General features: G+C 55.8%; 7 protein-coding genes across 7 annotated transcripts; 5 read left to right on the plus strand and 2 right to left on the minus strand.

Moving 5' to 3' along the window:
• Positions 1–697: 697 nt before the first annotated feature.
• Positions 698–1,866, plus strand: CMQ_2070 (aryl-alcohol oxidase vanillyl-alcohol oxidase; the record flags this gene model as incomplete). Its single annotated transcript, XM_014316028.1, has 4 exons — positions 698–830; positions 890–1,146; positions 1,542–1,615; positions 1,755–1,866. The coding sequence occupies 4 exons, from the start codon at positions 698–700 to the stop codon at positions 1,864–1,866; spliced, it is 576 nt and encodes a 191-aa protein (XP_014171503.1).
• Positions 1,867–1,882: 16 nt separating this feature from the next.
• Positions 1,883–3,969, minus strand: CMQ_2298 (flavin-binding monooxygenase-like protein; the record flags this gene model as incomplete). The annotated part of the gene is made up of 4 exons (XM_014316256.1): positions 1,883–3,048; positions 3,111–3,185; positions 3,233–3,847; positions 3,915–3,969. The coding sequence occupies 4 exons, from the start codon at positions 3,967–3,969 to the stop codon at positions 1,883–1,885; spliced, it is 1,911 nt and encodes a 636-aa protein (XP_014171731.1).
• A 2,048-nt stretch (positions 3,970–6,017) lies between these two features.
• CMQ_2332 (uncharacterized protein) lies at positions 6,018–6,561 on the plus strand (the record flags this gene model as incomplete). The annotated part of the gene is made up of 2 exons (XM_014316290.1): positions 6,018–6,209; positions 6,406–6,561. The coding sequence occupies 2 exons, from the start codon at positions 6,018–6,020 to the stop codon at positions 6,559–6,561; spliced, it is 348 nt and encodes a 115-aa protein (XP_014171765.1).
• An 884-nt stretch (positions 6,562–7,445) lies between these two features.
• On the plus strand, positions 7,446–9,422 carry CMQ_2482 (uncharacterized protein; the record flags this gene model as incomplete). The annotated part of the gene is made up of 5 exons (XM_014316440.1): positions 7,446–7,574; positions 7,631–7,758; positions 7,826–8,061; positions 8,126–8,334; positions 8,397–9,422. The coding sequence occupies 5 exons, from the start codon at positions 7,446–7,448 to the stop codon at positions 9,420–9,422; spliced, it is 1,728 nt and encodes a 575-aa protein (XP_014171915.1).
• A 1,080-nt stretch (positions 9,423–10,502) lies between these two features.
• On the plus strand, positions 10,503–10,778 carry CMQ_2424 (uncharacterized protein; the record flags this gene model as incomplete). Its single annotated transcript, XM_014316382.1, has 1 exon — positions 10,503–10,778. The coding sequence occupies one exon, from the start codon at positions 10,503–10,505 to the stop codon at positions 10,776–10,778; it is 276 nt and encodes a 91-aa protein (XP_014171857.1).
• Positions 10,779–11,081: 303 nt separating this feature from the next.
• Positions 11,082–11,626, minus strand: CMQ_2156 (ubiquitin conjugating enzyme; the record flags this gene model as incomplete). The annotated part of the gene is made up of 2 exons (XM_014316114.1): positions 11,082–11,534; positions 11,603–11,626. 2 exons carry the CDS (start codon positions 11,624–11,626, stop codon positions 11,082–11,084), a joined length of 477 nt encoding a protein of 158 aa, XP_014171589.1.
• A 585-nt stretch (positions 11,627–12,211) lies between these two features.
• CMQ_2258 (cofilin tropomyosin-type actin-binding protein) lies at positions 12,212–12,667 on the plus strand (the record flags this gene model as incomplete). The annotated part of the gene is made up of 1 exon (XM_014316216.1): positions 12,212–12,667. The coding sequence occupies one exon, from the start codon at positions 12,212–12,214 to the stop codon at positions 12,665–12,667; it is 456 nt and encodes a 151-aa protein (XP_014171691.1).
• Positions 12,668–12,860: the final 193 nt, after the last annotated feature.

Raw genomic sequence — 12,860 nt, forward strand, 5'->3', positions numbered from 1 at the left:
ATTGTATTATCAACGGGTTCGGGGATGGGCCGGCAAGTGGAAAAGGAACATTCGGGACAAGGGCCTTGTTCTCACGGGAGGCAGCCAATAGAGGAGTTTCGGGCCTGGAATGGCACAAGGCTGGGGCTACAATAGACATGAATTCTCAAGATGGAAATGGGGAGGCAGATTTCGGGTGAGATTGAGCCGCAACTAATTGGGGCCTATGTACGGAGTACGGAGTAGTATGTATGCTTGTACAGGGGGGGAGGCCTATTTGAGGCGTCTGTCATCTGACGTCGGTCAGACTCCTGCCCCGTTATAGGCATTTCCAACCCCACCAGAGTGAAGCCCAGACGAGGCCCAGCAAGGGGAAAACTGTTTGACCGGGTCTGTGCCACCGGGACGTTCATTCACAGCCCCCTGAACGATGTGGCCGATACGTCAACGACGGCGCGAGACCCCAATTATGCCACTGGGCGTGACGAGCAGTCTTTTTGCCGCGGCCGTGGCCGACCTGCGCGCGCAGCTGAGTGACAGCGGGGCCCTTCATGACGGATGCTATCTTACATGGAGCATAATTTGGGTGCTCGCCACTTGATCTACTGCGGCTGTATCCATCTTTGCTGTTCCGATGTTCTTGCGCTGCAATTGTCGTGCTGATAGTTGTCGTCTTTTCATTCTCCTTACTGCTGATAGACCCCAACACTATGAATTGATGCCTATTTTTAGCGATGGGGAGCTCGTGACCTCGGTCGTCGTGTATCCCGGCAACACGGAGGTGCAGATGCTTATCCGATGGGCCAACAAGAGCCTGTTTCCTATCTATTCCATTTCCATGGGACGCAACCGTAGGCTTTTCCCCTGACGCTCGAGCTTCGTCTTCCCTCACCTCTGCTTCACTCTCCAGTCAACCTAGGCCGTATGCGGGTTGCTCTGGATATCAGCCCCGACGATTGCACCTGTCTGGTCGAGCCGGGTGTGTCCTACTTTACGCTATACGAAGACATACAGCGCCGTGGCTGGCTGACTAGCTGTGGATCGACGTGCTCGACCTCGGCGGTGGCTCTGTCTTTGGCAACGCGGTCGACCACGGCGTCGGCTACACGTCCTATCACCAAGATGGACATGACCCTCATGCCTAGCCCCGGTGGCCACGAAGGCTCTGTGCGTCCTCTGTCCTGCTAATCGACCTCCTATGCAACCTGTGAGGCTGGACAAGCTGAAAAAAAGCAGATGTACACGTTTCTAATGACTCTTGCAGCTGTGGTGGGTGATTGCCTTTGCTCTTTCCTCTCTCGTCATGCCTTCCCATGTTAGAACTGCTTCTTCCTGCTTTGTCCTTTCCCTATTCGGAGCCCCCGTTTTTATCTGCTGCCCCCCTTTTCATTTCCTCTTTGGGGATCTCCCTCACTCACTTGGCATTTAAGACTAAGTATTCCGCGTATCTCTTCTTCTCGTCTTTCAAATCGAAATCATCGTCCTCTGCTCATCTGCAACATTCTCGAAAATGCTGTCCACATGTGCTACGTCAAAATTTGCCGCGTGCCGTCACCTACTAGGACAGTGCTGCCGGCCAGGTACCGCTTGAGGTGATGTACACTGCTGCGGCCAGCCATCCGACCGGTGATCATGCGTGGGCTTGGTCTTTGACCGCACCGACGCTGCCAAGAAGGCGGCTGCTCTCGGCTACAGTGAGCACCGTATGCACCTGGCCTTGATGCGCAGGTGGCGGCCATGTACAGCGGGAACGATGGCACGCCGTTGTGATACAGCATGGGCGAAATGCTGAAGCAGGACGGCTTCTGGGATGCCCAGCTTAGGGAGACACGGTTCAGATACGACGAATGCGATGCATGCTCTGCTATTGGTGCCCGCCAATCCTAACTCTACATATCGCAGCCTAGCATGTTTCTTGGCTCATCAGCTTGGCCAGCTTGGTAAGCTCAATCGTCTTGGCCTGCTTGGCCTGCCACTCTGCCACCAGATTCCTGTATTCTTCAGGTCCATATGGCGTCGTCGCCTCGGACAGCCAACCACCCTTGCGGTGGACGCGCAGACCCAGGTCGCCCACTAACCAGTCCAGATATGGCAATGCATCAAAGACAAAGTCGGGGAACTGCGAGCCATGGCCGGCCGGATACCGCCACTTGCCAAACCGGCTGTACAGCAGCGTGTCGTAGCGCAGCTTCTCAAGAGCCGCCTTCGCCTTTATGGGGTCCTCACCAGCGACCGCAGCTTCTTTCGGCAACAGCGGCAGCACGCTTGGCGACAGCGCGCCATCGAAGAAGGCATTTATCCATAGTGCCTGCACGTGGGCTATGGTAGGAATGGAGAAGTTCATGATGACGCCCGCAAAGGCGATGTCGCGTCGCTGCAGGAAACGCTCGGTCGGTGGGACCACGAACCGATACAGCGTCCAGGGAGCGAGGGCACTTGCCGGGGGCGAGTTACTTTCGGGGCTGCTGCTGGACACGCCACCAGACTCTGTTATGGGCTTCAGGTTCTTGTTCTGCACGGGCTGCTGGCGCAGGCGAGGGTAACGGCGGAGGATCTCCTTGTCGGCGCGGTCCAGCGCAGCCGTGGTCACGATCGGCTCGTCCGCATCAGCATTAGCAGCAACGACGTGCGGCATTCCCAGGTCCTTTTCGATGCCCTTGGGCAAGAAGGTCATCGGCGGAACATGCTTCCAGCCAGTGGCACACGCGAGGGCGTCGGACGCAAGCAGGGTACCGTCGGTCAGGTGGACGACGCCGGGTTCCAACTTGGCAACCTCTGCAATATGAACGCGAATGCTGCCGTTACGGACCAGTTCGAAGAAATCCGTTTCATAGTTGAGTATGGAGAAGGAAGAGGCCGTGAACATGGCCGGGCTCCAGGGCTTTAGCTTGGCCGTCTCCGGGTGGCTGTCATACTTGTTGCGCGTCACGACATCGCTGCCCAGGATGGACCAGAACGTGTTGGCAATGCTGCGGCCGACGGCGGTGTTGCTGTAGAAGCCGCGGACGCCGGCATAGCCATCGGAGTCGCCCCAGATACAAGGACTGAACCAGGTGAGCATGCGGGTCACTGCGAATGTGTGAGTTGAGGCCTGAGGCCAGAGGATGGGAGAGTTTCAGAACTTGACTTACTAACGAGCTTTTCCAGCCACTTCTTTAGCGGAGTGACATATGGTGGTGCCTGCCAGATGGGCCCGTGGCCGGTGGCTGGTCCTGTCAGCATTGGCCGGGAGGGCAAGATCAGAGGAACATACAGCGAATGATCATGTTGACAGTGACGCCTTTAGAGGCGTATGCATAGGCAATATCCCAAGCAGACTTGGTGGCACCGAAGACGGTGATGTTCTTAGCAGTCTCTATGGAGTCTGCGTGCTGCAAGAAGTCCCTGCTGTGGAAGATGGGGCAACCAAAGGTCTCCTGGCCGGCAAAATGCGGCAGGAAGGGCTCGGAAGTCAGGCCGGTGGCTACGATAAGCTTGCGGGCTGCGAGTGTCGAGAAAGAGGACTCGCCATCATCACCATCGGTGAGCAGTGACAGGGTCCAGCCGCCGTCGTCGCGCAGCTCGGCTGAAAGGACCTTTGTGCGTTTGCGGAAGGCAGCGGCTACGCCAAACTTGGTGGCATAGTCGGTGAGATAGCGGTGGATGACGGCACCGGGAATGTGCTGGCCGGGCTGGACGCCGTACGTTGCGGTATCCATGGGCATATCAGGGTACTCGTACGTGCCCAGCATGTTGTTGCTCTTCAGGCCGGGGTACAGGCGGTGCTCAGCCCAGACACCACCGAGCGTGGCGGCCGCGTCCAGCACGGCAAACGATGCATCGGGATGCAGCTGGCAGAAGGTCTTGGCGGCAGAGATGCCAAACCATCCTTTGCGGGGAGTCAGCGAGAGGGGAGATGTTGAAAGAGGGTCTTGTGCCACGGAGACAAGGCTTACCCGCACCGACGACCACGAGGTCGAGAAGCTCTAAGGCTTCTGGCTGGGAAGCCATGTCTTGGCCACGTGTGGGGATGGAGGGGGGGAGAAACGGGACAGGGCGAGAAGACGGAGCGACTGTTGATTGCTGGCAGTTGCTCGTTTGTGCTGAGACACCAGGAAGAACAGGACAAGCGACAGACCCCAGGCGAAACGACGAGGCGACTTGAGAGCAGCAAAGGAAAGATTGGTGATGAAGATGCGACAGGCCGTCTTTCCACTTCCCCCGCCTTCTGCGGGATGCAGATTAAGGAATACCACATTTATACGGACTTAGAACCACGCTGAGCGTTTCTCAACTCTGCACCGGTGAGCAACTCGGCCGCTCTCATGCGCCCATGCGAGCCTTCAAAGGACAGAGCGTGGTTGGCCCACTTCTGCTGCATCTTACCTGATGCTTGCACACATCCGGGCTTAGGCCGTGCAATTGCATACGGAGTACGGAGTAGGTAGATGTGAAGGATGTGATGGGGTCCACTGCCACCTGCAGTGGACCTATGACGAGTCCAGTCCAGTCCAGGGTGCTTACGGAGTAGTCTCCCACCCCAACACCCTCACTCTGCTCGCCTTGAGGAGCACTGGTGCACGGAAAAGCACATGACGATGTACGGCGCACAAGTATTTAATGGTCAGCAGTCGCCAGTTGCGCCGTTTAATGTTGGCAGGTATGCGGCTATCGAGAGCATGTCCAGTCGTTCTTGCACGGAGTTTCACATGCACGGCAGGACTACGCAGGGAGAGAGCATGGTACTCCGTCTGAGTGCATACATCGTACGAGAGCTATGTAGCATCCATCACGCATAGTAGCGTCGTGGAGCAAAGATCGGGCGCGCTGGTGCGGAAGGTTACATTGCGGCTGGAATAAAGGCGACTCTAGCCTGGAGTGGGAAGAGATGGCTGCGATGGCGGAAGACGGCGGTGACAAAGGACGGGGAATTGCGTTAGATGTAAGATACGAGGTACGGAGTACGGAGTACGGATTATGTATGCTGGTGAGCATGCGGATGAGGGCGAGTATCCGAGACATGGAGATATTGCGTGTTGCCAAGAGCCCCCAAACCAAATTTCGATTGCTGACCGAGCTGGTGAAAAGCAAGCTGGTGGGATGAGCGAAATAGAAAAGAAAGTGGGAAAAGGGACGACGATAAGCAGAAAAAGCAAAAAAAAAACACGGAAATGTCGGAGGCATTGGAAAAAGAAAAGAAACAAAGCCCGACGGCCGACGGCCTACATATGTAGCATCTTACAGGTCGGCGATCTGGACGGACAAACCGCTACCAGCAAGTGGTAGAAAAAGAGCTTCAAGCTCCATCAGACGGGCCGCCAAAGACTAGTGGCCGCCAAAGACGAAGCAGGGCAAAAGGGAAGTCGAAAATACGTAATGGATTCAGCTGTTGACAGCCGTTTGAGCGTCTCGTGACGGCGACGCAACAATTCACCATGTCTGAGTCAGCAATTTCCGAGAGACAAAAGCAATGAGCGTCAGCACCGACAGACCGACAGACCGCCGACAGACAGCCGGCAGACGGACCGACAAGAGATGACAAAGAGAAGGAAAACCGTCATGAGAAGGCTTGACAGAGAGGAAGGCACGTCCCGCGACAGTCGCACGAAATGCTCATCGCCCTTTTCAAACTGCCATCATTTCACGTTGCTATGAGGGGTGAGACAGGGCAAAACACATGGTGGGTTTTCATCTAGCCTGGGATCAGCCAGCCACTGCTGGGGGGTGTTTGGCCAACAGCGCGAGCAGGATGGAAAGGACTTCACGTCCCTGGCTCGCTTTCTGGCTTCCCTTTCTTTTTGCCCTTGAAAATCCGGACTTGATCAGACTACAACCTGCGAGCACTAGGCCTGTCGGCCCCTTACTTTTCGCAAGATGCATGAGATGCCAGAAGGCTCGACAAAGGACCATGCCTGGACTGCAGATGGGAGCCTCGATGGAATCGCTCTTGTGATGCAAGGAGGTGCAAGTTTTTCAACTTGCCCAAAGACAGTCAGCCTGGCGATGTGTTCTCATTGGCCGGCAGAGAGGAAACGGTCGTGCGCAACGCTACAACAAGCATGTATGGCGTGGCCAAGGGCCTCGCTGAGCTGGTCGCTCCGATAGCCAGCTCATGCGACGACATCGCGCAAGCGTCTGCACTAAGGCACCCAGTTCGCAAGCAAGACAGGTGGGCGCCCGCTCATTTTACGCGATCCCAGGCTTACCAGGCCATTGGTCTCCTGGAAAGAAGCAGAGAGGCGGCCGGCAGAGTGAAAAGGCACAAAGGAAAGGGAAAGAAAAAGAAAGAAAAAGAAAGAAAAAGAAAGAAAGAAAGAAAAAGAAAGAAAGAAAGAAAAAGAAAGAAAGAAAGAAAAAGAAACCGAGAAGAAAGGAAACCGAGAAAAGAAAACAAGATGGACGACAGAAAGAAAGAAAGAGGAAAAAGAGAGCAAAAGGTATGGCCAGTCTCTGCCCCAGCTGCATTCCGGCCACGCCGCTCAGCATACGACATACTGCAACAGCGTGGAGAGGGAGACGAGCGCCGCAATGTCTCTTCCCCCTTGCATCAGGTCTCGAGGTGGCCCACCGGACGCATCTCTATGTACGATGCCAGCGTCGTGACCACCATACACAGTCAGGCAGCTGGACGCATGCACGCACGAACGCACATGAACTCACATGAACGCAGACAACCACCAGCTTGTCGGGTCTCTCACTGCCTTGCATCGCTCAGCACTGCCCGACTCCTGCCACTTACTTGGAGCTCTGCCGACTGCCTTCCCGCCACCGGCTCTTGTGCCGTTTGGTTTCTTTTTTCTACCCTGCCGGCTGCAGGGAGGCGGCCCCGGGTTGCAGTGCATACGAGTAGCAGCTGAGCCGGATAAGCCTCGTCGAAAGACGTCCTTCCATCTCTCTGCGGTAGGCCTGGCAAGACCTGGCAAGACCTGGTAAGAGCCGGCAAGACCTGGAGAGCTGTCATCCTCATGGCCACGCTCTGTCGCCACGATGCCTTTTTCTCCTCTTCTGCACCCTCCTGCGTCTCCCTTGTCTTGCTTTTTCCCTGATTGCTTTTGTTGGAGTGTTATCTCATTTCACACGCTGCGGCTATAAGAGCTATGGGCTGCTCGCTCTGAGGAATTAGATATAATAATAAACAAACACCCAGATCTTCGCTGTTGATCGGCTGCTCACATTGTCATCTACTGGAATTGGCTTTTGCTTCCTTTTTCTGTTTCTCCTGTCTTCCCTCCTGTCATCTCCTTCTCCTTTTGCCTGCCTTGCATCGATTTCCACCCAAAGTGCATGTCCGACAGGGGCTCCACGCAAGCAGAGAAGCGAGGGACTACAACGGGTCAGGCACCCTCAGGACTTGGACCCAGACGCACCGATATATCTATGTGGCAACTCGCATCCCTCTCAACCTCCCAGTCGTGCCGGCCACTGCCCACATCTGTCCCCGGGGCGTCTACTTGGCATTCATTCATTTCCCCCCACATTCCTTCGCCATGACTGCCGAGGGCTTTTCTCTTATGGCCATTGGCCTCGTGTTCATCTTCTTTCGTCTCTTCACACGCGTCTACACCCTAGGCTGGTCCGGCATCAAGAGCGATGACATCCTGATGATCGTTGCAGGAGTAAGTTCTGATCTGTTCCCTGAAAGCTGCCCTGTCGTCCGTGCTGACCGACCTAGGTGGCCTATTCGGCCGAGACTGCATTGTCCTACTCTGTTACGACGTACTGGCTAGGCCTCGCTAACAATGGCATGACCGATGCTGAGCGTGCTGCCCTCGATCCTTCCAGCCACGAGCATTATCTTCGGTTAGTGGCAGTTTCACTCCAGCTTCAATATGTCATATTCCCATGGTTATTGGCGTTAACCTTACAGCGTCAATGGCTCCAAGACACAGGTGGCCGGCTGGTCAACATACACCTTTTTGCTGTGGACCCTCAAGGCGTCCATGTGCGCCTTCTATCTCCGCCTGATGAAGGGGCTGGACTACCACCGGCGCATCTACATTGGCTTCTGCATCATCTTCACTAGCTGGGTAACCGTACTGCTGTCCATCTTGCTGGGCTGCCGGCCCATGTCCAAGAACTGGCAGATTTACCCGAACCCTGGGAGTATGTTTGCTGTCTCCAGATTCTCCAGATTCTCAAACACAGGGCCTTCCTGCTGACTTCTCAGACTACTGCCAACCGGCCATTTCCCGCATTGACATCTTTGTCACCGTCGTCCTCAACGTCATCACCGATGTCTACCTCTTGTCCATCCCAGTTCCCATGCTGTGGGCCGCCAACTTGCGGCCGACCAAGAAATTGGGCTTAATTGTGCTGTTCTCCGGCGGTGCTTTTGTCACTGTCGCTGGAATTCTTCGCTGCGTTCTGATCTTGACGGTATGCTCCCAGCGCCCAACCTCGGGCTTCATGATCAAGGCTCGTGTAGCTAACAATCCCAGAATCCCGTCACTGGTGCCCAGCAGGCCGGTTCATGGGCGGTGCGCGAGACATTTGTTGCCGTCGTCACGTCCAATGCGCCGATCATCTTCCCGCTGCTCCGACGCTGGTGCATCCCCATCTTTGGCAGCATGCACAGTAAGGCTTCGGTCCACGGTGGCCAACAGCATCCATCAGGTCCGTCAAAGCAGAGCGCCACTGGAAGTGCCAGTGGCAGTGGAGCCAGTGGTGGCAGTGGAGTGCTGGGGCTGGGCGCCTTGAGCAGCAAGCTGGGCTTCGGCAACGGTACGGGAAGCGATAGCAGAGGATTCGGCAGCAACACAGGCAGCAAAGCGGGCATGTATGTGTTGGAAGAGAACGTTGGCGAGCACGAGCGCGGGATCGAGCACCAGATCACGGACGGCCTGAATCGTCACCGTCAAAGCAGCATGGTGCCCAAGATCACGTTCTCAGAGAGCGAGGAGTGCGGTTTTGGCGATGGTTCCGTCATTGACGACGAGGAGAAGCAGCAGCACCTGCCGCAGAGACAGTGGACACAGCCGCAGCCACCGGTACAGGTGCAGTCGCAGCGGCAGCAGCCACTGCAGCAGAAGCGGAAGACGAAGGGGAAGCTGCGCGTGGAGGAGTACCAGATGACGGATTCGCGGCCGTCGACGGATCAGCCGTACGTCACGGCGCTGTCGCCACCGCTGGGTGGAATTCGGATCTCGCGCGACCTCTCGCAGCAGCAGCTGCCGATCAGCACCGGCGGGTCTGACACGTCTGGCGAAGACCACCTGGACAAGGTGCTGCAGAGCTCCAGCACCCGCACGAGCTACGGCGAGACCGGAAAGGCCGCCAGGACTGTCAGCGATGCCAGCAGCAGCGGCAGGAGCAGTGCTGGAATCTACGAGGCTGCCTTTGCCACCTCGACGGCCTCGCCGCTATCCATGCCGTCGTGGTACAGCACCGGGTCGACCTTGGTCGGTGCCGGGGCTTCGGACAACAAGCGAGGAAGCACGATGATGGGCGGGTCGCGCAAAATGTGAGGGAGTGAGAGTTGGTGTGTTTGTGTGCGCGGGAACATGAACAGCTTTCATAACAGCACTGCAAGGGAAGCAGGGACTTCTGGATTGGGAATGTACAACAGATGAACAGGGGATACCTATGGTTTGCATACAATGCAAGGAACTAGACAACGACTTGGGCAATAGCAAAGATACTCATGACCGATGGATAAGATAATTGGGACATTTGACGAAACAGGCCTTGACTAAGTACAGCCGACAAGATCGAGTGCTACAAGATGCGAAATGCTTCGAAGGTTAAATTTGTCCTGCTCAGGCTGAGATGGCAGCTGGAGATAGCGTCATAGTTTAGTCATTTGTCTGTTCAGCAGTCTAGTGCAGTATTTCCAGCTATGCCTCACCAGTTTGCCGCACCATGAACGAAAACTAAAATAGGACGGCGACCTCCTTGTGGACAGGGCTTGTATTGTGAACAACAGCCGAACAACATTCATCGGAAAAGCAAGGCAAGATGGCGGAGTGGTTAACGCGCTGGCCTGCTAAGCCAGTTCCTTCGGGAGCGAGAGTTCGAATCTCTCTCTTGTCGATACGAGTCGAATTTTTTGCACCCAATTCGGGCTTTCTTTTGGCAGCTCGAGCTTACATCGCTTTATCATTAGCCTTGTTTATTTTTATGTCTGCATCTTTTCACAATTGCTATAACCAACCGTGATTACTAGGCCAATGCTACGCTAAACAAGTAGATCAGAACGCAGGGCAGTTCTGAGTTATCAAGGAAGTAGCAGCTGTGATACGATCTAGAGGAAGGCGCCAAGCAGGCAGATATGTATTTCCTTGCATATGAGAGAGCAGCTCTGTAGAATACAGGCAATCGATTCGTAAACAAGTATTCTGCCGTCGTACCTCATACCTATAAGACAACATAGAAGTATTATTATCATCTGAATCACGACAGCTATCCTTGTCTTCTGTTCTTCACAGTCACAGGTGAGAGAGACTGCACAGCTGTGTGTTTTCACGCGATACTAATTAAAAGAAAGGTCCAGACAACCAGAGAGCCAGACACACGACTTATAGACAACCTTAGCCAAGACCGCCATCATGAGCGATGCCATTCTTGTTCCCGCCCTGTCGGTCATCTTGGCCATCGTCTACCTATTCTACCTCGGCTCTGAGGGCACCAAAACGCTTGAGGCTGCGTTTGTCACACCTGCGAGAAGTGAGGACACAGATACACCAATTCCCTTCACATTAGCACAACAGGACCCGTTCAGTCTGCGTAGCTATGCAGGCTTCGGCTTGGGGCTGGTGCCCATGATAGTCGGTGTTATGTTCTTCGCTTTCCGCATGGCACGCATGTACAAGGAGGCCAAGTAAGCAGCGGGCTGCGAGAAAGACGAGAGTGAATAAAAAGGGCGTTTGCATCATCAGACTACTGCGTGGTCAACGGCCATACGTTGGTACAATGATGGGCTGTATTTAAGCACTGTATAACTCCTAAAGTGGATGTGGACCCCGCAAGACGGAAAGCATAAAGACGAAAGAGAAGAAGAACGGCAAGTTAAAAGATATACAGTCTGGTTCCACGACGCCCTGACCTTGACCGAACCATGCAATACAAGAGGTGAAGAAGGAGAGGAGGCAGGAGAAGGACGCAGGCTCTGGCGGACGTCTCAGGTCCTATGAAAACTTGGGGGCACCCTTTGCGTAGTTTTCGGTGTAAGCAGCAGCCTGCTTATCGAACTCGGCCCGGTCGGAGCGGTACTCATCGGCGATGCGAGCCTCGAGGGGGTCATCGGGCTGGGGGGCGACGAGCAGCTGGCGAACAGCGTCGAGAACGGCGCGTAGCTTTGTAGCCGGCTTCCAGTTCTCAGACTTGAGCAGGGCGAGACAGACGTTGCCGAGACTGTCGTTTGTGATGTTGGGGTGGTAGATACGGGAGGCAAAAGTGACGACGGGGGCTTTGAAGGGATAGTCGGTGGGCAGGGTGATGACGACACCAAAGTGACCGCCGGCGTAGGGCGTGTCGGCAGGACCAGAGAGCGTGGCGTTCCAGCGGTGGAGATCACTGCCGCCGCCGCCAAGTGCGATAGTGTAGCCCTCCGGAGCGTTCTCGGAGCACTCTGCGAATTCCTGTCGAGGGGAAGCAGTTAGGATGGGAGAGAGAGGAGCCAGAATGGATGAACAGGAGGCAGACTCACCTTGGCAATGCGTTTGGAAGACATGGTGGGCGTATGAACCTGGTTTCCCGTGCGTTCTGGTCGAGGATATGGGCGTGGTGGGCGCTGAAAAAGCTGAAGAAGCTGAAGAAGCTGAAGCTGGTTGGGAAGTGAAGAGAAAAGGAAGGTAAAAAGGCCTGGCTAAAGATGGCAAGGCAGATGTTGGGCAGGACAAAAGCAGCAGCCAAAAGACAGACAAGGAGCCCTCCACGGATGAGTGACAAACGAGGAAGGAGCGGTGCTGCAGTAGTCACACACGCCGCGAACCTGCTTGAAGGAGGAGGAGCAGAGGAGGGATGGACGCGAGAGGGAGTTGTGCCGTAGTCAGCCAACGATCCCTTTGGCGGACAGGGCTCTGTGGGCGGGGCAGTTGAAGCATGGACGGAGCATGCGCCACAGGCACCGCCACAGTATTCCTGGGAAGGGGAAGGTGTGAGCATCGGCCATGTTGGGCGTATCTGTACTCTGGATGGTCGGTGAGCGCAGGAACAGGGAACAGGTCGTCTGGGTTCGCAGCACTGTGTTTCTTTTTTTTGTCTTCTTTTTACCACTTCCGTCTCCTCTCGACGCCGCCACCACCACTCCAGCACGATGAGCCTGGACGTGCCCGCCATCGCGGCAGCCTACGACGCCGTCCGGTCGGACACGGATCCGGTCAACTGGCTCATCATCGGCGACGAGATCAGCAAGACGGGCAGCGGCAAGGCGACCGGAAAGATGGCACTGCAGGCCACGGGCAGCGGCGGGCTCGCCGAGCTGGCCGACCGGCTGGACGACGCACAGGCACAGTACGGTTACGTGCGCGTGCAGTACGCCAACGACTCGGAGTCGACGCGGGTCAAGTTTGTGCTCATCGTCTGGATCGGCGAGCAGACCAGGGTCATGCGCAAGGCACGCGTCTCCGTCGAGACCGGCGCCGTTCGCGCTGTGCTGCGCCACCACAGCATCCAGGTCGACGCGCGCGACCGTGCCGACCTGGCCGAGGACGACATCGTCGTGCGGCTGCGCAAGGCCGGCGGGGCCGACTACAACGGAGGGAGGGGGTAGAGGATGGATCTCGAGGGAGAGGTAGGGGATGGAACCTGGACGGAGAGGTACAACCTGGAGAACAAGACGAAGACAAGGAGACGAAGCTAGAGGAGAGCATAGATAACCGTACACATCTAGACAAAACAGCCAGCAACTATGTCTGCCGATCCTGCCTATCCTCTATTCCATGACCTGTCCATAAGTGTCTGAT

Source organism: Grosmannia clavigera, assembly GCF_000143105.1.
Source record: "Grosmannia clavigera kw1407 unplaced genomic scaffold GCSC_156, whole genome shotgun sequence".
NCBI classification, from domain to species: domain Eukaryota; kingdom Fungi; phylum Ascomycota; class Sordariomycetes; order Ophiostomatales; family Ophiostomataceae; genus Leptographium; species Leptographium clavigerum.